Here is a 24,503-nt window from a genome sequence, read left to right as displayed (position 1 = left end):
AAAAGAGCTCGCGCGAATGGTCTGTTCTGCGGGATGCTGCTGGAGAGAGGAAGCCAGCTATTGGGACTTGGCAAGTTCAGGAAAGGCTTCTTCCAGATAAAGGCTTCAGACGCTCCGAGCATGGAGCGGCCGGATCTCGCGTTTTGGCAACCGGAGGAGATCCTTTCCCCCTCTCTGGGACGGCGCCCTCGGCCGCGTGCAGGAAAAACGGGGAGAGAAGAGCGAAGCGACCCGTCCTGGGCAGACAGGCAATACTCACCGCTGCCGCCGCCGCCGCCGAGGACCGCTGCCACGGACTGAGGAGCACCGCTAAGAGGAGAGCGATGCCCGGCCCCGGCAGGCTGCTACCCATCGCCGGGGAAGCGCAGTCCGCCCCACCGGTATTCACACGTGGCCGTGCCCAACAGAGCTAATACCGCCAGTCTTCTCTCCCGTGTCCCGCCTGGAGCGTCTCTAGCACCGGAAAGGCGAGCTTGACTCTCGGGCCCCGCTTGTGGGCGGCGGCGGCCGCTCCTTTCCCCGCTTGTCTCCGCCCCCGACCCCTGGGACCGCGTGAGAGCCAGAAGCTGCCGAGGAGGAGTCGGCCGGTTCCGCTGCCTCCCGCGCCCGCTCAAAGCCCGGAGCCCGTTGCGTCTGGAGGAAGGATGCGGGCCGGCCGAGGGGCAGCCTGAGGGAGCTCCGGTGACTGGAAGGTGAGTACCTGCGAGGTGCGCGGGCCTCAGCTTGGAGCCCGCCTCGGGAGTCGCCTCGCTCGCTCGCTCCCTCCCTTCGTGGCCCCTTCTCCGGAAGGGCTCCCCAGCCGCTCCTTTCGCGTCTCTTGGCTCCGGGCGCCCCCCCCCCCCGCTCCGAAAGACACCTGAGAGAAAAGGTTCTTCAGCCGCGCGTGGTTGCCGAGGGAAGCGCAGCCTTTCGAGGAATCGGGAGAGGCGGGGAATGTCCTTCATCATCAACACGGGGTCCGTTTAGCCTCTCCTGTAGGAAGTTGCCGCTCAACTTGACTCCGGTGGCCATTTGGGGGTTGCGTTAATCCTCCTCCGCTCTCCTCTCCCGTGAAAAATGCATGCCTCTGCCCGCCGCTAATTTCTCCTTTGAAAACTATGTTCCCTTTGATTTCCAGGACTAGCCTCTGGAACAACGAGAAAATAAGCGAACATGAAAAATACTCAACCCTTCGGTTTGGGATACTGGGTTGGGCAGTAAGTAGACCTTTTTCTTTCTGCAGTTACTATCATTTCCACTGGAAATGAAGTATTGTGGCATTTCTTAAAAGCTGCAGTAAGACATTCAAAACATTTAAGGGCTGGCCTGACCATGAGGTGATGGATAGTAATGATTTCAATCTTCTCTGCACAGGGATATGCGAATTGTCCTCCTCCTAGGATTGATGGTGCTTCTTCCTGCCAGTGTACAAGCTGTAAGTATATTGTTGTCATTAACAAAACAAAACCATGAGAACCTTTTTTAAGGTTGCTTCCAAGCCAGGCTGATGCCAGAGTTCTTCAATCACCTTTGTTGTTTTTCAGTAGTGTACTATGTACTATTTTTCCTACTAAAAAGCTTGATTCCCCTCCCCCTGCTAATTTCTCTCTGTTCAAAAATATGGCTTATTTTGCAGAAAATAAAAGTATGAATGCAAAGTATTTTTAAGGTTCGACATTTAAGTATTGTGACTCACATGAATTGATTTACTTCATACATGTCTTTAAAACAATAAGGAAAATATCAGTCATGTTGGTTTCTAGATTGTTTGTAAAGGTTTTACTGAAGTATAAAAATTGAATAACCCATAGCTGCAGAATGTTACAACCAACCGAAATATCACAAAATGCTAAGCAAGCTTTCCAATTCTCCAGGGCTCTCCTAAGCAACTCAGGAGTTAGATAAAGTCACGCTGATGAGAACCACTTTGACTGTGTGTGCCTGGTCTATTGGAGTGCTAACAAGCCAGTTAAAGTTGAGTTAAAGTGTTGTTTGTACCTAGCCCCTATGGTTAGTTTATTGTATAGTTTATAGTTTATGTTAACCTCCAAATAAAAAAAGTTAAATAAAGTATGGTTAAGGCAATCATGGATGTGAATCTTGTGCAAATACAAGTTATCGTAGAAATCTCTCCCTCTGTCTACAAAGTGCCTTATTGATATTTCAAGGTATCTGTCTAGTTTTCTGGTGACTGGAAGTACTTCAGAGAGAAAAAAACACACACTGGCCTCCAAGTACCTGCTGTCTCTTTCTTTGGACCCCTCCCCTGCCCCACCCTTGTGGGATAGGCACATTTTTAACAAGTAAAAATGATGGGGAGTTGCAGATCATGGCTTCACCCTGAAGCCTTTCATAGTGCCCCACCTCCTTCAAACAGGGAAAAAATGGGACAGAGACCATTGCTGCTGCTCGATAAGGGAGAGACTGGGGATGGCATAAGACCAACCAAGGAAGGGTTCATAAAAACAAATAGATTGTAGAGGAAATAGAGAATGGCCTTGAAGGACAGGAGGAAGAGCCGCTACCAAAGCAATGATCAGACACGAGGGGCATGAGCTCATTGCAAGAAACTAACTTGAGAAAACACCTCAGGTTAGCCCCTCCCTTGATTACACAAAGATAAAGCGAGGGAGGAGGGAAGTGCATTCAGACTTGCAAGTTTCTGTTACTATAGCTGTTCCAATAAAAGTAGTTTTAGACCTATATGGCATTGGTTTCTTAGTCTGGTCTGCCTTATAGGGCTGACCAAAGCAGATATACAGAATGAGAGAAGGTTAGCCTAGGAGGCAGCTGACCTGGAGTGGGTCAGTGGTCAGTGTGCATGAGTGAGAGCCCCTTTGGGAGGAGGAGAGGATCCTGTGATAGACATGTGAATCGATGGAGTGATTGGATTTTATACTCTGAGAGCTTGGGGTGAGAGCATATGGAAAGTAATCCTGAATGTGTTTGGGAACCTAAACTCTGTTTTAGCTGTTGGACATATTCCTTGTTTTTTTAATGTCATCTGTCTGTTTTTCTGCAATATAGGTTTTTGTTGGAGAAAGACATTGTGGGTTCTAGGGTACAGGTTTCTAGCTGAAAGCTTGGACTCTCTTGTTTTCAAGTTCTTGTGCAAGTTGTTCACCTGGCTTTTGGCCTTACCAATGTTGTGAAGCTCACCATCATATTGGTGGTTTGGGGGACTATAAATGATTTACCCCGTCCTCTTTTTGTGGTTTGCTCATTACCTTTTCCCAAAGTTCCAAATGAGCCCGCTAACCTAAAAAGATAGAATCCTCCTAAGCCAGAGAATTTTTAAAAAGCAGAGAATATGGATTAACAGGGAAATTAAAAAGTACAGGAATAAGGCTAAGTGTAGCATTAAAGTTTATATTTAGGGTCAAGATGCATAAAGTAGAATGAATAAATTAATCTACCATAAAGAATTAAGTTTGTTTACAATTTGTGACATTGTAATTAGCTTTAATGAAGACATCGCCTACCAATTTTGAGTTGAGCCAGTGCAACCATCTTGGCTTTTTAATTTTTTGCTGCTTTTAATATATAAAGAAAAAGAAGGAAAACGTTAACCAAAGGCAAAAATTAAAAGAAAATAGAAAGAACACAAACAAAAAAGGAAAGACAGAAAAAAGGAAAAAAATACATATTAGAATAAAAGTATATAAAGCATTTGCTTTTTAATGCAATAATAATAAGAGATCTGAGTGTGACAAACATTGTTCTAAGCAAGCAGAGCTTCCATTCACCCCTGAGCCCCATTATACTGTGTTCATGAGCCAGGTTTTTCTTCATTTTCACACCTGCTCATTTTAACCATACTGTGAAGGGAATGAACATGTGGCATTAGCCTTGGCGATGAAGCTTTTAATATGAACATTCACAGAGCGTTGGGTTTGCTGGCCCTGCATATATCGCTCCATTCTCTGCCTATCCAGTGTAAAGTGGGCTTCTCCCTCATAGCTGTATGTGGAATTGGGAAAGCTGAGTATAGAGGATCACCAATCGTATGTCCTCCTTTCCTGTATCTCCACTATAGCAGAGCTAGAATTTGAGTTAAAATTGCCAGCTTTTGTACATACGTGCCAACACACACACAAACACACAAGATTTCTAGATGTTGAACTCAAAGAGTAAATCTTGTATTTTGGCTGCATGCTTGGAAAAGCTTTACTTACATAATTCCATATTATTATTATTATTTTATTAGACTTTTATTCCACCTTTTTAAATATATCACTCAAGGCAGCAAAAAAAACCCTAATACTCCTTCTTCCTCCTATTTTCCGCACAACAACAAGGGAAGGGCAATAGCTCTTCCTGGGGGTGGCTGGTGATGTAGAGTTCTCCCTACTGAATGGAAATCTCCCACTTGGATTCCATATTTATATTTATTATTTTAGTATTGTAGGTGTTGATTTGGTGATTTTATGATGTTGACGTTTTAAGGTGAGTTTTATTGTAAACTGCCCAGAGTCCCCCTTTTAGGGGGAGCTGGGTGGTGATAGAAATGTGAATAATAAATAAATACATACATACATACATACATACATACAACCCTGTGAGGTGAGTTGGGCTGAGAGAGAGGGACTGGCCCAGGGTCACCCAGCCGGCTGTCAGGCCTAAGGCAGGACTAGGACTCTCAGTCTCCTGGTTTCTAGCCCAGCACCTTAACCACTAGACGAAACTGGCTCTCTTTCAAGTAAGTAATATAGTATTAAAAGAACTGCAGAAACAAGGGGGAATACTTAGAGACTTGGCTGAATGTGAAAAACTTATAAAATCTTACTCTGTCGTTTTAGCCACAGACAGCAACCTTTCTGTCAGGGGCAAAATAAGGAAGAGGGGGGAAAGGAGCAGACAGGACAAGTTGCTGAAAGCTAAAAAAGAGCCAAGCCCTGGAAGGAGGACCACAGAATCTCCTGCACTCTCCCATCAGGGCTTCATCCTGAAGACAGTAGGTGTGAATATAATGTCAGTGTAGGGAGAAAGGAATCCCTCTATCATGCTTACTTGCCTGTATAGGGAGAAAAGAGGCCTCTTCCCAACCAGACCAGAGCAGAAAAGTATTCTGAAAGTGCTAGTCTGATGGAGCATCACCACCAAAAATCCTTCTCTGCCTAGAAAGAAGCTACCAGAAAGCAAGGGGGGGGGGATCAGTAGTGCCAGGGGGAGATTTGCCCCTCTTCTTTGATCCTGATGAAAGTGCCCCCACACTGCTATTACATGGTATGTAATGCTGTGGGCTGATGATCCAACCAGGTGAAGGTGGTGTTTATAGTGGGGGTTGATAAAGATTGATGCTGCATGTACCTGGAGCATGTGTGCTCCAGGAATTGAAATAGGTAATTAAAGGAGATGGGGTATGGTTTCCATCTGCCACAAAAGACACAAGGAGATGGGGTATGGTTTCCATCTGCTGCAAAACATATTTCTCTGTTTTTATTATCATAAAGATACTAAGCTAAATGTTGCAGACATGAAAAAATGACTTTGATGTTCTTCATTTCAAGAAATTACAAATATCATACGGGTTGAATAGAATCATAGGGTTGAAAGTGACCTTGGAGGTCTTCTAGTCCAACCCCCTGCCCAGTGCAGGAACTATTAGTAATCATATTTTGAAGTGTAAACATCTGTCTTTTTAGAATGTCAGATCCTGGCTTCCATCAGCCTGAAAAAATAAGGGTAGCTGTACAATCCAACTTTAGGCCACACTGTCTAATTAGCAAGATTTAGCAAGTTCTTCCGCAAAGGATGTTTCGGCTTTTCTTATATTACCTGCATGCTATATTGACAGAATATCTATTTTGATCATGGCAACAGCAGTGATGGAACAGAATTTTTTCATGAAAGAGAGATGGATAGTATATGGTACTGAATTATGAATTTAGCTGAGGATATATGTTATTCGAAAAGCAGAGGTTGATTTGAATGAATACTACTAGGATTGAAACAGTCAATATAAGAGGCCAGAGATTACTATATTTGTACACAAGCTGCAGCATAATGATCTCAGACAGACTAACAGTTGAAATGGAGGTTTGAAGGAGAGAGAGAACATGAATCAGGAGCAGAAGAATTGGGATTACATTGTGAATGCTGAGAAGGATTTTACTAGACCTTTAGCACATAAACCATAAAATAAAAAGCAAGGTAGCAATCTGAGATGAGAAAAGTAAACAAAAGACCCAAATGTTGAGACTTTGGACTTATGTTGGGCAGATGGAAATGCAAAAGAAAGAAAGCTTTTTTGCTTTTGACACCCTGTATTTGAGTTGCCTTCTTTGTAAGAGGCATACCTACTGCTGTCGTTAAGGTCTTCCTTGAATAAGATGAAGATATTTGGACATTGGCCAGTCTTGCACAACTCCAGATGGGTTGGCACCACCTGTTTCAGAATTCCCAGCCTTTGTGGAAGTTGTGATGCCAATATAGTTGAAGAATGCCAGATTGAGGAAAGTTGGTGTATAACTGCAGCATCTGCTACAATTTTGTTCAACTACTTTTTATTAGTACTGCAGTACTTTAGGTTTACTTTTGCTTTGCTGTTGTGAAGTACTTATTCTCTCCTTTTAATTGAAATACCTGTGGATATATACATGCGGAAAGATGGCTAATAAACTCAATAAATAAATCAGAGACATCTATAATCCTATCACATACAGTACCTATCATCTAGAACTGACAGCTCTGGTTCTGCCATGTAAACTTTGACTTTATCACTTCAATTCACATCCCTGCTTTGGATCCTGTGTAAGGGGGGGGGGGAAGTCTAAATGTGTACGCGGCGCATCTTACATAGTTTCTATTTCTGTTTCTAGAACTAAGGCATATTTAGAACGGTTCTTCTGATGTTTAGACTAGTTTCCCTTACCAGTAGTGTCATTTGCTGAGTTCCCTCATCTCTGCACACTGCTTCCAATGCTGTGTCGTCTTGATTTATTTTCCTTCTCCTAAATTTTAAATCTGTAAGTCCATCAAGGGGTTTGCTGCTGCTGCTTCTGAAGTGCTGCTCTGTGCACCTACTTAAGTGTACATAACTTTACACATAATGAAAACATTAGGTAACATGATGAAGGAGAAGACACTATAAAGAAAAAAGCACATAAAAATAACACTTCAGAAGTGAGACAGTAGCACTAATTTTCAATTAGCATTTAATGTGGAAATCAAAATACAGTGTTGCAGGGCATTCACGACAAAATCCTGACATTAATGTATGCATTTAAAACTTATTCAGAATACTTATCATACATTGTCCAGCTAGCAGAAGTTTTTTTAACCTTATTTTGCATTTTATTTGGAATATAAAAATACTAATAATACTAAGACCTATCTTGCCTCAGTAATAAAGACAGATGGGGACCTATTACTTGTTTCCCAAAGTCAGTGATCTATTTGACCTATCTTAGTAAAAACTGAGAAACAATTTATTTTGAAAAGTTGTATCACTACTGCAGACAAGATTATTTTTTTTCTTCAGGTTTTCTGTATTGCAAACCCTATGAAAAGGGGGCGTTGGCCTTGTCTAATGAAAGTAAGAATTTACTTCCAATGGGCAAGACATGCAGAATATAATGGATTGTTCATTCAGAATGAGATTTCACTTCAGAATTAGATTTCACAGATAGAAGTCTGAATGTGGCATTCTTCATTTTCTTGATTTTTTTAAAATAAGGAAATGGTACTAAGATGGTCACACAGAAATTGGGCTGGAATGCTGAAATTTGTGCCCAGCTTAACTGGAAAGCATCAATTTACCTATTCCTGAATTCAGTGGGACTTATTTCTACTAGTTATCTATATACTTACATTGTAAGTAATATTATAGAACTGTTAATTAATTAGTAATATGATTTTTTTTGTAAATACTTACAAAAGAATAATGAATGTTATGAATGTGAGAGTAAAAATATGCCTTTATCCATCCAAGAGTACGAAACAAGAAAGTCATCAATTTGTAATGTTAGATTCAAGGGTCAGCTCCAAGGCAGCCTGCTTACAATTAGTTGAGAGTATGTTCTCGCATCAGCATCTACATTTAGAGGCCAGCCCACTGTTGAAGTAGGCTGAAGCCAGATCAAAGTGATCAGCAGTGTCAGCCATTTAAAGTAGGCAAGGTCAAGAGATGGCAATGAGTGTAAGACTTGAAGGACCAGGTTGAGGACAGATCATCCTGGAGAAAATCTAACTATTTGTTCACTAACAGTCAACACTGACTTGATGGCACACAATCAATGAAGGGTGTATTTCCCTGATGTTGTGGGTTTGTTTCCTATGGTATAGCCTTTTGTTTTTAGTAACTGTTTTTTAATTGGATAGCTGACTGTATGGGCCTGCTACTCAGGGTTGTGAAAGAAAAATGTCATTATCTAGGACAGGCTGTTGATCATTATGGTACTATATCTTTAGGTGGTTTTAGTTGAGAAAGGTCATGGTCTGTCATTTCCCTTTCTGCAGCTGTCTTGTATGTCTGGATCTTCAGTAACAGGGTAGCCCTATTGATCTGTTACTCAATTCCACTGGTAAATATTGTAGTTTGAGAAATGTCTTATTTAAATTCCCTGACTGTGTATCCCTGTCAGATGGATATGGACAGATGTGGTTATATCAGAAGGCTTGGCTGTGAATAATGGATTTTATGATGTATGCTGGATGGAAGTTGAAAGCTTATAAATAAGTATAGTAGGGAATTGGCTTTCTATATAAGGTAGCATCTACATGTCCATTGTGCAGTTTTAATGTAGTTTAATTTAATTTTTGCATGGATTGACCTAATTTCAGATTGATGGGTAGTAGGAAGGAGCAGGGAGTGAAAGTTATTGAAGTGATGATGGAACCTGGCCAGGATCCCTTATACATAGTGGTTAAGATGCTGGGCTAGAAACCAGGAGACTGAGTTCTAGTCCCACTTTAGGCATGAAAGCTGGCAGGGTGACTTTGGGCCAGTCACTCTCTCTCAGCCCAACCCACCTCACAGGATTGTTGTTGTGGGAAAACAGGAGGTGGAAGCATTAGGTATGTTCCCCGCCTTGAATTATTTATAAAAATAATAAAGGCGGGATAGAAAATAAAATAAATAAATAAGTCTTGATCAGGGTCTCAACCTTGGCAACTTTAAGATATATGGACTTCAACATGCTGGCTGGGGAATTCTGGGGGTTGAAGTCCACACATCTTAAAGTTGCCAAGGTTGAGAAACCCTGGTCTAGATAATAAACACATTGTTATAGAATCTCACATAGAGGTTTTTGGGATGAGTTGAGAAAATATTGTTCAGAGCCAGCCATAAAAACGTTGGTAGCTTGTGGTGCCACATGTGTGCCTATAGCTGTGCCCTTGATCTGGATATAGTTTATTCCCAGTTCCAAACAATACTAAGTAAAATGCATTACTTATATTTATGATTAAGACATGGTATGCCTGATGGCCTTTATGAGGAGTGGTAATAGTCTGACCCTTACAGCAACATAATGCTTTCTGCCCATGGTTGGTTTTGTTTGGTTTTGCTATAAAGCACCAAGAGGGAAGACTGAAGAAAGATAACCTCTCCCTGAGGGTATCTGCCTGTCCCACCAGGTCATATAGGGTGGGCAAGCTCCAGGTCCCTTCTCTTAAATGTTGCCATCTTGTGGGACCTTGGAGACAAGCCTTTTCCATGGCTGCCCTGACCATTTGGAACAGCCTCCCTCCTGAGATTTGGAGGGGCCACCCTATTAGCCTTCCTGTGTGATGGAATGTGAGGACGACCTTGGAGAGCAGAGGGAGGAGAGGTTGCCTATGGAACGATCAGATAAAAGGAAAGGGAGTCCGAGAGAGGGTGACGGTCTAAAGAAGAAACTTAGGAAAGACCCGACCTGACCACTCAAGTGATAAATAGGGAGGGCGGGAGATTTGTACTTTCAGACCTGCAGTATTCTGTTAAGGTAGCCTTACAGTAAAGTAGAATTCGTTCTTCTAGTCGTGTTTCCTGTCTGGTCTACCTGGAAGGGCTGATATTTCCAGAGAGCTGCGAAGACCTGGCTCTTCACCCAGGCATTGGGCTAGGCTGGAAGTGAGTCCAGCAAATGTAAACGTAGAGTTGATGGGAGGTTGTGGCATATGTGATGGGATATGTGATGTTGTGGGATTTTGTGGCTTATTTTTATTCTGACTTTATGGATTGTTGTTGTTAGCCACCTAGGGTTTTCATGTGTAAGATAGGCAGCCATGTAGGTTTTCTAAACAAATAGAAAATAAGACAATGCTTGGATGTGGAACAAACTTTTGGAGCTTCCAGGGCAACGTGAACATGCCTTTCACCGTTGGACAGTCATTCCTTATCTACTATTACTGGCCAACCTCCTTGGTTCTTTTCTCATCTTGGATTTCAGAAACAATAGGTATTTTAGCTCTGTGTGTGTGTGTGTGTGTGTGTGTGTGTCAAAGTGATATTAGGCAATACTAATTACTTTGCATTTGGAAATGGAGAGCAGGATACAGAAGGCTGGATAATTGTTTTCAGGCCTGTGAGAGGAGGGATTGACAGCAAGGGAACAAAAATAAAAGAGTATGGAATGAAAATAAAATTCCACCTTGCTTTTCCTTTTAATGCAGTTTAAAATTCAAGCTTCTTTATATTGGGGGAGGGTATTATCCTTTAAGTAAAGATAGATGAGCTGCTGGATTTAGGAAGAGCTCTTGCTGTTTTGGTCTCTTGATTGTTTCTTCCTGCTGTTGAAGACAAAGGTACAGGCTTCCTAATCCTTTTCAGAAAAGCAGGTAAGAAAAAAAGGCAGGGAATAACCACAACATCTTTGTTTTCTGCCTGCAGGCTGTGCGTTCTGCTCAGTATACCCTTTACTACCTTTTCCACCTCACAGCTGCCTTTTAATTAATAGTGGCATTTGATACCTTTTTTTAAAAAAATTACTTGACTTCTATGGATATGAATTCTGCTTTGAATTCTTGTTGCTTGTAAGAGTTATATACTTGTTTAAAATATTTTGAAAGACATTTACAATTATTTAAAAATAACTGCATGCATTAATTCAGTAAATATTCTAGGGTGCTACTTAATTCTTTTTTCTTTTGTTGCTGCCAGATAGGCTAAGGGAATCTTCACATGTAGACTCTGTTCCAGTTTGGAAGTAGCACTGGACTTCTGCAATCCTGTAGTATCAGCTGCAGGGAAGTGCAGAACTCCACGTTCCAGTTCTGGAATGCTCTGTTTTTCTTCTGGAATGTGCTGATCTGGCCTTCCTGGGGTGGTTTGGCATTCTCTGGAAATGGATTTTTCTGAACAGGACATGGTTTGCAGTCGTTTGACATGATCCAACCCTGAAAGAGTCCTCTTTCTGCTTCTTGTTTTCTGGAAGTGAATCTTCCACAACAATAAACCATCCCTGGAATGGCTGGATTGGCTTGTTTCAAGAGAAGAATGGAATGTTCTGGGAGTGGAATACTGTTTTCCACACTTCTAGACACCTGTGCTTGGGAGCTGAGCCGATTTATGGTTCCGTTGCTGTGTAGTCCAAACCATAGCAAAACTACTATTAAAAAACCCCAAAACCTCAGGGGCTTTGTTGGAGCTTGTGGGCAGTCTGTTTTCCCCATTTCCAGGAACTCCTGTCTCACAATGAGCTCCCAGCTCCTAGACTTAAGGCTTTGGAAGGGGAAAGATGGTTGGACATCTTTTCAGCTCTTCTCCTGTAGGAACCACTGAGATTTTTTCTTTTCTTTTCTTTTTTTGCATAAGACCAGATGGATATATGCAACATGAAATACATGGATGGAAGGTGCAAGCTATTTATTTCCCTTTCACATGGGAGGGGTTGTAAAGGGTTATTTATTATTGGAGGACCTGTAGCAATTGGGGCTGAGGAGTTCTTGGTCTCAAAGTCTGAAATCATCTTCAAACTGCTTTTGAGGCATTTGGAAATGGATGCAATGGCAATATGGAAGTCCCTTAAGGCTGCTATCGTATATTGTGGTTAGTTTTAGGCTGGCAGCTGAAGATCAGTTGAAAGGTCTGAGTCAGGCATCTTATCGATCTGGATGGATTCTTGAATCTGCTTGGAGAATTTCACATCTCATTTGTCATCAATATTGTCAATCCTTAACAGATCTGTGGAATATGGAGGTGGCCTGAGCAGTTGATCTTTCAGTTCCTAAATGCCCTATTCCTTCTTGTAAATCGGATTCTTGATTTATTAGGGAGATGAAAACAGTGAAGGATAGGGTGACTCCTGGCATGCAAATGGAGGACCTCTCAGGACAAATTATATCAAACAGGATTGAGGATGATCTGAATCAATCAGTTTTGCCTTAACTTGGACCCCAGTGTCAAAGAAGTTCAAAGGAATGTAATCTCAACAACTCTTACTTTATGTTTCCTTTTGTTTTATAGATCTTGAGGTTACAGAAAGAGTGTTTGAGATGAGACCTAATACCTGCTTACTTGTCCCCTGTCTCTCCTGGCTGATTAGATTAAGTAAAACAGGTTTGACCCCCAAAGTAAGAAAGGTGATCAATGCCACTTCTTGTTGGGATATGTCCCCCTCACCTAAAGGAGGCAATTATATAACCACTATAGAAGAAACAATATATCACATGAATTAAAAAATGAGACAATTGGAACAGTGTGACATAAATGCTTGTGTCAATCTGCCCTTCATTCACAAATAATATTCTTCACTAGATCCATGTGTTAACATTTTGTGGAAAGTTGAAAAAAATACTGGAGTGGGCCAGCTAATAAAATTTGTCTCAAATATTGTTAATATACTGTAAGTTAATATACTCTTGTCCTGGATGCAAAATTTGAGATATTAAGTTATTCTATTATATGTAGAAAAAAAAGTGTAGGGTGGGGGTAGGAGTGATTTCAGATGTGGCTCCTGATGCTTTCCCTGGAACTGCACCTGCATGGTGATACTAGCAATCTATGCAGTGTGCAGTCAACGGTGTCATCATCCTTTACAGTTAGTTATGTCCTTGGTACTGTTCATGCCTCCCTTAACTTCTCCCTGCTACTATGGTATGCTCCAGAAGCTGGTATGGCACCTGTCCTGGTTTCCCAAGCCTCTGACCAGTCCCTTACACAGGCAAACTTGATGTGCCTACTTTGACCTTCTCTGAAATTCTCAGATGTCCCAGACAATATTTTACTTTATTTTATTTCTTAATGGTATTAGATTTAATGCTTAACAATATTTTATTTTGATGAATTTATTACTTAAAAAAAGCTTCTTTCCTAATATGTTACCTATAGTTATTTTCCCGTCATTGAGCCCCATACACTAAATATTGTTTTATTAATCACATTTTTAATTTCCAGGTCCAACATTTTTCTTTATTTTCGTATTGAGCTGTGGACTTATAAAAACTGTTTCTGAAAGGAAAGTGTGCCAGTAAATATGACACAGCACTTCTGTTTCTGTTAAGTTCTGTTAGCTATGACTGCAAATTCAATTAAGCCAAGTATCTGAACATTCTTTCTATATTTATCCGATAATTGTTTCTATGGAAATATCTTACTGTTTGATATATTCAGAAAGGAAAAACAACAACAGGGCAAGGAAGGGGCAGTGTGTTGCTGCAATCTGTATTTAATTTTGGTGAAATCATAAGTTGTTGGTAGATGTAGAAACATTCTAAAGCAGAAAGCTTTAGAGTCTAAAACAGTTGTAGAATAATAACAAAGTGAAACAATAAACAATATATTTATAAAAATTTATTAGCCATAGAATAAATTACACCCTAGATAATACTGGCACCTGTCAGAGTTCCATCTGACGAGACCCAGGAGGTGGGCCTTTTCTGCCATGGCACCCGCCCTTTGGAACATCATCCCCCTGAGGTGAGGTTAGGAAATCCCTGAAAACATGGTTCTTCTAGCAGGCTTGGGGATCCCAGGGAAATGGGTAGCCCGCAAGTTGGTTACACTGAGTGTAGGATGTTGGTCCATTCTCCTACGGTCTTACTTATTTTGTGTTTAATTGTGTTTAATTGTTGTTTTTATTTGTTTTAACTGGTTGTTTTATTGTATGCTGCCCAGAGTCACATTTGTGAGATGGGTGGCTATATAAATCTGATAAATAAAATAAAAAGGCCAGAATCAAAACCAGTATTGTTGGGTAGTTGACCCGGCCCTCTAGAGTCCCTACTACTGACCCCCTGTGACGTCAGCCCCCTATCCTGCAGTTCAAGTGGGAAAGACCAGTCTCCATCTGTAAGCACATTTGAACAAACCAGTTACACCTGAGTGCCTTGAATGAGTTTGCAAATGTCATCTTAGAGCTGTTTTCAGTGATCAGTGATTCAGTGGGCATGCATAGCACCAGAGGACTGGAGAAAGGCAAACACTGTTCCTACCTTAAAAGTGGGGGGAAAAGAGGATACAGATCACAAAACAGTCAGCTTGATATCACCCCCAGGTAAACTTCTGGAATTAAGCAGTCAGTTTGTGAGCATTTAGAAAAGAATGCATCCCTTAGCAGCAGCCACAATGGGTTTATCAAGAATAAATCATGCCAAACCAATCCGATCTCCTTTTTTGATAGAGTGACCAGTTTATTTAACCACAGGAATGCAGTGGACATAATGTGCCTTGACTTCAGCAAAGTATTTAGCAAAGTTTCTCATGGTAAAATGAAGACTGGACAGTGCTATCATTGGATGGATACAGATCTGTTTGAACAATTGAACCAAACAAGTGTATGGCAGTGGCTCCACATCCTTTCATCTCAACGAATCAACATTCAGGAGGATCTTGACAAACTGAAACACTGAGCAAAGCAAGCAAGATGAATTTCAGCAGAAACATTTGGATAGAAAAAAAACATAGATATGAATATAGGATGGGGAACATATTGAGCTGTAGTACATACTATGTAAGAGTAAGTTCTCAGACTAATAAGGGTTCAGGAGTGTTCTGTGTGAAGACTTAGACTGGAAGCAGACACAGAGGTGATTTACAAATCTTTAAGCTTTAATTGGCATGTAATAAATCTTCCACTTTTGCAGAGAGAGAAGTTCAGACTAAGAGTTGTAAATTAGGCATAGACTTGTATAGAGCACAGACAGAGTTCTTGTCTGTAGTTGTATGAGTGAATGTTCTCCTGGAAGCAAAAGGCAGGAAAGCTGAGTTGTCTTCTAAGAAATAGTCTGTTGGTCTAGTTCCAGAAGAATCCAAAATAGCCAGATCAAGGTCAAAGATTTGCCCATGGGACAAGGAATAGGACAGACTTGGAATGTGAAGTCACAAGAATGCAAGTCAGGAAGCAGGAGTGTAATTCCCAGCAAAGGGTGAAGAAGGGCTGGGAGATAATGGAGTTTCTGGCTTTGCCCATTTATAGAAGGTGACAATCTTTCCTCTCAAGGAGACAAGCCAATCTCTTTGTTCAGCTTTCTTTAGGTGGTGCTGTTTTTAGGGCTTGGCATTCTCCCAACGCCAGATTGCAGCTCCCTGTAATCCGAGTCAGCAGCTCCCTGCACTGGATTTGAGTAATTATTCTCAGGTGTCTGACAGCCTGTTGAATCCCAATTATAGGACGAGTGTGTGCAGAAGTCTCCTCTTCAGCCCCAGTATCAGAGGAGTCTAGAGCAAAGAGACTTATGTAAAGAGTCAGTTCCATGTTTTCCCATTAATGGTGAAGAAGCCTGACTCCTCTCTGGATCAGAGGAAGAGTGTTAAAAAGAAAAGCAGAACATTTCTGCCATACAGTAGTACATATAGGGATATATTGGTTCTAAATTGAAAATAAGTTGTTGGAGTTCTTGTTACCTGATCCTTTGATCTCAATAAATCTGGCTAAAGAGAACTCCAGAAGAATCTTGCTTGGACTGCCAAAGAGCCTGACAATGAGAAAGGATTGAGGTGACTTGGTGGATCACAAGTTGAACGTGACTCAACACTGTGCTATAGCTGCAAAAAAAAAAAAAATACAGTTCTAGGCTGCATTAACAGAAGTATAGTGTTAAGATCAAGAGAAGTCATTGTTCCTCTCTATAGTGCATTGATCAGGTGACATCCAAAATACTGCATCTAATTCTGGGCATTGCATTTTAGGAATGACATTGACAAACTGGAGTGTATCCAGAGGAGAGCGGGAAAAACTTATGAGAACAATTGGAAGTGTTGGGTATTTTTTATCCTGGGGAAGAGAGAAAACTGCAGGGAGATATGACCGCTGTCTTTAGGTACCTGAAGGGCTGCCATGAAGAAGATGAGGCAGAGTTGTATAGAGTTTCTCCAGAAGACTGAACATTAAATTATGGGTTTAAATTACAAGAAATCAGATATTGGTTGGACATTAGGAAAAAATTCCTAATGGAAAGAAATCTTCAACAATGGAACTGACTGCCTCACGGAAGAGGTGGACTCTTTCTCTGCTGGTGTTTAAACAAAAGATGGGTGGCCATCTGTTGGGAATGCTGTAATAAGGATTTCAGCACTGGGCAGAATTTTGGACTATATGATCTCCAAAGCACCTTCCAACAATTGTTGTTGTTGTTTATTCGTTTAGTCACTTCCGACTCTTCGTGACTTCATGGACCAGCCCACGCCAGAGCTTCCTGTCGGTCGTCGACACCCCCAGCTCCCCCAGGGACGAGTCCGTCACCTCTAGAATATCATCCATCCATCTTGCCTTGGTCGGCCCCTCTTCCTTTTGCCTTCCACTCTCCCTAGCATCAGCATCTTCTCCAGGGTGTCCTGTCTTCTCATTATGTGGCCAAAGTATTTCAGTTTTGCCTTTAATATCGTTCCCTCAAGTGAGCAGTCTAGCTTTATTTCCTGGAGGATGGACTGGTTTGATCTTCTTGCAGTCCAAGGCACTCTCAGAATTTTCCTCCAACACCACAGTTCCAAAGCATCGATCTTCCTTCTCTCAGCCTTCCCTATGGTCCAGCTCTCGCAGCCATATGTTACTACGGGGAACACCATTGCTTTAACTATGCGGGCCTTTGTTGTCAGTGTGATGTCTCTGCTCTTAACCATTTTATCGAGATTAGTCATTGCTCTTCTCCCAAGGATTACGCGTCTTCTGATTTCCTGACTGCAGTCAGCATCTGCAGTAATCTTTGCACCTAGGAATACAAAGTCTTTCACTGCTTCTACATTTTCTCCCTCTATTTGCCAGTTATCAATCAAGCTGGTTGCCATAATCTTGGTTTTTTTGAGGTTTAGCTGCAAGCCAGCTTTTGCACTTTCTTCTTTCACCTTCATCATAAGGCTCCTCAGTTCCTCTTCACTTTCAGCCATCAAAGTGGTATCATCTGCATATCTGAGATTGTTAATGTTTCTTCCAGAGATTTTAACTCCAGCCTTGGATTCCTCAAGCCCAGCTTGTCGCATGATGTGTTCTGCATACAAGTTGAATAGGTAGGGTGAGAGTATACAGCCCTGCCGTACTCCTTTCCCAATCTTAAACCAGTCCGTTGTTCCATGGTCTGTTCTTACTGTTGCTACTTGGTCGTTATACAGATTCTTCAGGAGGCAGACAACATGACTTGGTATCCCCATACCACTAAGAACTTGCCACAATTTGTTATGGTCCACACAGTCAAAGGCTTTAGAATAGTCAATAAAACAGAAATAGATGTTTTTCTGAAACTCCCTGGCTTTTTCCATTATCCAGCGGATATTGGCAATTTGGTCCCTAGTTCCGCTGCCTTTTCTAAACCCAGCTTGTACATCTGGCAATTCTCGCTCCATGAACTGCTGAAGTCTACCTTGCAGGATCTTGAGCATTACCTTACTGGCATGTGAAATGAGTGCCACTGTTCGATAGTTTGAACATTCTTTAGTGTTTCCCTTTTTTGGTATGGGGATATAAGTTGATTTTTTCCAATCTGATGGCCATTCTTGTGTTTTCCAAATTTGCTGGCATATAGCATGCATTACCTTGACAACATCATCTTGTAAGATTTTGAACAGTTCAGCTGGGATGCCATCATCTCCTGCTGCCTTGTTATTAGCAATGCTTCTTAAGGCCCACTCAACCTCACTCTTCAGGATGTCTGGCTCTAGCTCACTGACCACACCGTCAAAGCTATCCCCGATATTGTTATCCTTCCTATATAGGTCTTCTGTATATTCTTGCCACCTTTTCTTGATCTCTTCTTCTTCTGTTAGGTCCTTGCCATCTTTGTTTTTGATCATACCCATTTTGGCCTGGAATTTACCTCCAATGTTTCTAATTTTCTGGAAGAGGTCTCTTGTCCTTCCTATTCTATTGTCTTCTTCCACTTCTGCACATTGCTTGTTTAAAAATAATTCCTTATCTCTTCTGGCTAACCTCTGAAATTTTGCATTTAATTGGGCATATCTCCCCCTATCAGTGTTGCCTTTTGCTTTCCTTCTTTCTTGGGCTACTTCTAGTGTCTCAGCAGACAGCCATTTTGCCTTCTTGGTTTTCTCTTTCTTTGGGATGTATTTTGTTGCCACCTCCTGAACAATGCTGCGAACTTCTGTCCAGAGTTCTTCCGGGACCCTATCTACTAAGTCCAGTCCCTTAAATCTATTCTTCACCTCCACTGCATATTCCTTAGGAATATTAGTGAGCTCATATTAGTGAGCTCATATCTAGCTGATCTGTGGGTCTTCCCTAATCTCTTTAGTCTGATCCTAAATTGTGCAAGAAGTTCATGATCTGAACTACAGTCAGCTCCAGGTCTTGTTTTTACCGACTGTACAGATGTCCGCCACCTTTGGCTGCAAAGGATGTAGTCATTCTGATTTCGGTGTTGTCCATCTGGTGAAGTCCATGTATAAAGCCGTCTCTTAGGATGTTGGAAGAGAGTGTTTGTTATGCAGAGTGAATTGTCTTGGCAAAACTCTATCAGCCTATGTCCTGCTTCGTTTTGTTCTCCCAGGCCATGCTTACCTGTAATTCTAGGTGTCATTTGACTGCCCACCTTAGCATTCCAGTCTCCTGTGATGAAAATAACATCTCTGTTAGGCGTGTTGTCCAGTAGGTGCTGCAGATCCTCATAGAACTGCTCTACTTCAGCTTCTTCAGCATCTGTGGTTGGGGCGTATATTTGGATCACTGTGGTATTAGATGGCTTGCCCTGAATTCAAATTGAGATCATTCTGTCGTTTTTTGGATTGTATCCAAGCACTGCTTTAGCCACTTTACTATTAATTATGAAGGCTACACCATTTCTTCTGTGGTCCTCTTGTCCACAGTAGTAGATCTGGTGGTCATTTGATGTGAAGTGGCCCATTCCAGTCCATTTCAGTTCACTGATGCCCAAAATGTCTATCTTTACTCTTGACATCTCACCAATAACCACATCCAATTTGCCCTGGCTCATAGATCTTACATTCCAGGTTCCAATGGTGTGTTGATCCTTAGAACATCGGATTCGCCGTTCACCACCAGCACCGTCGGCCGCTAGCTGTCCTTTCGGCTTTGAGCTAGCTGCGTCATCACGTCTGGGGCTACTTGAACTCATCCTCTGTTCCTCCCCAGTAGCATTTTGACCATCTTCCAACCTGGGGGTCTCATCTTCCGATGGTATACCGACATATCTCTGGTTGTGCTGATCCATTTAGTTTTCACAGCAAGAATACTGGGGTGGGTTGCCATGACCTTACCCAGGGATCGCATTTAGTCTGACCTCTCTGTCATGACCTTCCCGTCTTGGGTGGCCCTTCACGGTTTAGCTCATGGCATCATTGAGGTGCTCAAGCTCCAGCACCACGACAAGGTAACGATCCTTTGCTGAACAACAATTACCTTCTATTAAATCAGTCTAGAAGTCAAAGCCAAAGCAGTCTGAATTCTAGCTGTGGAGGGCAAAGAAAATACAGTGAAGAGGGAGACTTCTCAGGCAATTGAGGCACAAAGGTAGCTGTTTGCACAGGTAATAGACAGTGCTTCTAGCAATACAGGTAGTCCTCACTTAACCACAGTTGGGACAGGAATTTTTGCTAAGTGAAGCAGTCATTAAGCAAATACGACCTGATTTTACAACTTTTTTTGTGGTGGCCATTAAGTGAATCACTGCGGGTGTTAAGTGAACCACATAGTTGTTAAGTGAATCATGTGGTTCCCCACTGATTTTGCTTCCCAGAAGCTGGCTGGGAAGATCAAAAACAGCAATCATGTGACCACAGGGACACAGTGGCAGCTGTAAGTGTGAGGAGTGTCATAAGTCATTTTTTTCAGCACCGTTGTGAGTCTGAACCATCACTAAATGAATGGTCGTTAAGCAAGGACTGCCTGTAAACCAATTTTAAACAAAGCTTAAAAACTGATTTTATGGCAAAGTTATCAATTTGTATTGGGTTACACTCAAGTACACCTTTATTTATTCATTCATTCATTCATTCGTTCATTCATTCAATTTGTACGTATTTATTCAATTTCCAAGGTACTCTCCCTCTTTGGCCCTTCTTGGCCCTCTGATATTCTTTCTGGCGACACCATCATTCCTGTTGGCTGGGCGGCTGTATTGGCTCATCTGGGCAGAGGGAGCAGGGCTAGTGGGGACTAACTGGGTTCTCAGATAAGGCCATGAGATCCTCCTCCACCCAAAGGAAGACACTTCAGAGGCCCAACTCATGTCCCTTTCTTAATATATGTTCACTGAGATACAAAGCTACAATTTGTGACTCGACATTTGAACCCCCAGGTTCAAGAGATACATTCTTTTTGGTTCATTTTCTTAAAGGGCTGAAAGTCAGATTCTTTTCTCCCTCCTCAAATTCTTCATAGCTGTAACAACAGAAACAGGCTCAAAGCCACTCAACCTAGATCCTGTTCCAAACTACCAGAAAAGGAAAGAAATCTCTGGCTGCTGGTTTTTAAGTCATTTGCAGGCACCAGAGAGATTCTGCATTTTTAGAGTCAGGAGACTTAACAGAGGTTCCAAATTTTTAGATTCAGCGCTGGACAAATCCTTTTAATATTTTAATCTTAAAGACAGCTATCTGTACTTTCCCTTGAAATCAACTCATTTTTATGTACTGTGATAGGTCAGGTTATCACTGATATGTTCACATCATCCAAACTTTCACAAAGATCCAAGGGATGAATAAGCAGATTCTTGGAGAAAAGCTTGAACAGGATACCAACTTTTAAGTTAAAGGAGAGCTAGACAGCGCTTTCGTAGTATCTTTGAAGAGGAGCTTTGTTATCATTTGGAACTAAATTACTTTTGTTTATTGGTCTCATAGACTAGAAATGGTAATTGACACATAGTGAAAAAAGTGTGTGTTTGTGTCACCCACCCCTTTATGCACAGACTAGGAATCTGAATATCATATAATGTATGTTACAATGGTGTGGGCCTATTCAGATTGCCTTCTCCCCTCCCGCTGCCTTTTAAGGTTCTTGTATGTGCTTATATCCTTATAGATTTAAAACTGTTGGGGAAGCTAGATACCTCAAGTGACCCTTTAGTCTTGTTCCCAGCTGCTCACAGCCGGACAGAAAGACTTGCTCAGATCCAATTTTATTAACGCTTAAAGCCTTCATTCTATAATGGCCGTAGTCCAGATGTGAGCACAGAGTTCTTCTGTTGGAACCAACAGTCCAGGATGGTGCAAAAATACATTGGCTCAGAGTTTTGGTCCCCTCTTGGGACTAAACCCAATATCTAAATGGTTACGTTAAGCCTTCTGTCTGACATGCATTCTCTTCCCGGGGAAACATGCCATGATTCATAGCAATAACATTTCAATCCTGTCATACATCTGCAAGCAGTGTGCCATTGTTTCCCCAGCACTTTGCAAGTAGACCTGTTCTTCAGAGGGGCCATGCAGCGTCTCTTACTAATCAAGGCTCTGAAAAATAAGAGAGAGAATAAGTTCCAAATTGGTAAACAGTATTTTTGCTCCTGTATATGGATTCTCCATGAATTGAGTGCATATTCAGGTCATTCAACAATGTGTGTCTGTGGTATTTAATATCTTTCCAATAATTTCTAATGCAAAGACTAGAAATCTTGCTCTAGGACCAGGAGTATCTATCCAGAGGGCATCTATGCCCTCACTCAGTGCCCCAGTGTTTGAATCTCTGGATGGTACTAAGCAGAGAACGTTACTTGTCTATGAATTATTCTTCTACTTGCTTGCCTTAACAGCAGCTAGCTGTTCTTCTACTAGCTCTTCTACTAGCTCTCAGCCTGTAGAACTTCAATTTTTTAGCATTTTAATTCATATTGTGATAAATTTTGAATGACAGCCTTGCTGTAGCCTAGTTTGTATGGTCTCTTTATTTTGTATTTGATTTTATTCTATATGTTTTAACTTGAACTCAATTATTGTGGGGTTTTTTGCATGCCACCCAGAGAGGCTATTGGGTGGTTTAAAACTTTAAATAAAAACATAAATTGAATCCAGCCCAGCCAAACTGGGAGTTTTAATTCTAACTTATATGGACAGCAACCAGCTGGTTTAGATAGTAACCTCTGAGCTTAGAGAGGAAATGGGAATCGTCTCTGGAGCTTTAAGCTTATCTGCATAAGTTAAGAAAATCCTGACTCTTGCAGACCATAGTGAAAAACACCCAGTGTCTAGGTCACTTTCCTGCAGACAAGTAAAAGGAAAATTGACAGGAAAATGGAGGAAAATGTTGTGTATTTTGACTTTCTAGATGGTGAGCCTGAGAGCAGCAGCTCTCTTTTTTTATTTTGCAAGTTGCTTTTGGAGATAATTGTCAAACAGCAGGACACAAATCTAGTCAAACAAGAATTATTGGTTTTATTATTTTTTTTAATTCACACTGGCTTCTGACTAAAGATAGTCCTTGGCTTACAACCACAACTGGGACCGGAATTTCCATCACTAACCAATGCAGTCATTAAGTGAGTCATGCCTAATTTTACAACCTTTTTTTGCCATGGTCATTAAGTGAGTCATCATGGTAATTAAGTGAATCACACAGTCATTCAGTGACTCTGGCTTCCCCCATTGACTTTGCTTGTTGGAAGCCTCCTGGGAAGGTTGCAAATGGTGATCACATGACCCCAGGAGACTGCAACTGTTGTAAATACGCTGATTACCAAGCACCCAAATTTTGATCACATGACCGTAGGGTCATAAGTTACTTTTTCAACTTCAAGCGGTCGTTAAACAAATGGTCGTAAGTCAAGGACTACCTGTAAAACAAAGTGACTGACTGGGTGATAAACAGGGTTATATCTTAGGTATTCTGATACAATACTTTGGTAGTTATTAATTCAGTATTTTAGAATCTAAGTAGTTAATTTCAGTAATTTATATTAGTGGTTTAGCAATTTAATAATTTGATTTTCAAGCATTTAGAATCTTCTGTAGTAGTTTAGTATTTACATATATTTTCTAATTTGTTTCATTGCTAGCTGTGTAATTCTTTTGTAATTTTCCTCTAAGCTCTGTAACGCTCTATGAAGCCTAGGTGCTGTTATTTGTACATTTGTTTATGTGTTTCTATCACAATTCTCAGAGTTTGTGCTTTGGAAAAGAGTTTGCAGCAATTCAAATGACCTTTTAAAAAAAGAGGGCCACAAGGGGAGGGGAGAGGAGGGAGATAGTTCTCCAAGGCCAGAACAAATCTGGGAGCTATAAGCCGGCATTAATCTCTCTTGCGTGTGCTCCTGCAGTCAATGGCAGTCAGCAGTTCTTGTTCCATCAGCTGATTCATGAGCCCAGAGAGACCACAAGACCAGAGAGCCCTTCTCCCTTGCTTCTGCAGCCGCAGAGCCACAGATGCTCAGAGAGCTGAATGTTCTTCCAGCAGAGAAGCTCCCTGCAGCTGTGGCTCTCCTGGCAGACGCACGGGGCCTTGAAGCGACACAGGCAGCCTTACTTCCTATTTGTCCTTGGCTGGTCTCAGAAACAAGAGTGGCTTTCAAGTCCCAGGGCAACTATTACACATATTTTAAACAGTATATGACAAATATATTTATATCTCCTCTATCCAGAGAACTTGCAGTATTTAGGCCATCTTACAGAAGACCAAGAAGAAACAGAAACAAAATGCAGCAAAACTGAAAACAAGTATAGCAGATAAATCCAGTCTGAAAAACAGCAGACCAAGGAAACTGGTCAAGCATCCTCCGCCTGATGAGTGAAATCTGTGTGAAGAAAAACTTAGCCAGGTGATCAGAGGTGAAAATGGCTTCCTGAGATAAGGTTCCCACAGTCCAGTCGTGGTCACAAAGAAGGTCCTCCCTCACATCTGCATCTTGCACAGCTGTATCTTGTCTAACATTGGGACACAAAATGATTCTACAGCAGGACTTAGGGAGTCGGCATGCTGATGCGGGAGGAGAGAAGAATCACCCAAGCATTGTATTGTGCCTATCAACAAACTGAAGCGGTAATCAGTGTAGCTGCTCTCAAAGAGAATCACTAGCAAGAATGCCCTACTATACCTGTCATTTGGACATCCAGATTCAAGACTAAATCTAGGAGTAGGTGCCAAACTGCAAATATTAAATCAGTGCTGCATCAGTTGCACTCTCTCCCATTTAATTCCAACAAGATATTTAGATATCTGTTCCTGTACTTACTGTATGTACTTACAGGTTAAGACCTCTCAGCCTTA

The 24,503-nt window shown here is 41.5% G+C and overlaps 2 protein-coding genes across 2 annotated transcripts in view; one reads left to right on the top strand and one right to left on the bottom strand.

Moving 5' to 3' along the window:
• Positions 1–505, bottom strand: part of COL4A1 (collagen type IV alpha 1 chain) — a 147,699-nt gene extending 147,194 nt beyond the window's left edge. The window contains exon 1 of the mRNA XM_063317784.1: positions 266–505. Coding sequence (XP_063173854.1) covers positions 266–352 — 87 coding nt within the window. The 5' untranslated portion in view covers positions 353–505. The remainder of the gene's footprint in view (positions 1–265) is intronic.
• Positions 506–534: 29 nt separating this feature from the next.
• COL4A2 (collagen type IV alpha 2 chain) overlaps positions 535–24,503 on the top strand; it is a 172,467-nt gene continuing 148,498 nt past the window's right edge. Inside the window, exons 1-3 of the mRNA XM_063317783.1 lie at positions 535–692; positions 1,118–1,196; positions 1,354–1,414. Of these exons, the coding sequence (XP_063173853.1) occupies positions 1,153–1,196; positions 1,354–1,414 (105 nt within the window). The 5' untranslated portion in view covers positions 535–692; positions 1,118–1,152. The remainder of the gene's footprint in view (positions 693–1,117; positions 1,197–1,353; positions 1,415–24,503) is intronic.

This window comes from Candoia aspera, chromosome 1 (assembly GCF_035149785.1).
Source record: "Candoia aspera isolate rCanAsp1 chromosome 1, rCanAsp1.hap2, whole genome shotgun sequence".
In the NCBI taxonomy this organism is placed as follows: Eukaryota; Metazoa; Chordata; class Lepidosauria; order Squamata; family Boidae; genus Candoia; species Candoia aspera.
This window is presented reverse-complemented; position numbering and strand designations above follow the sequence as displayed.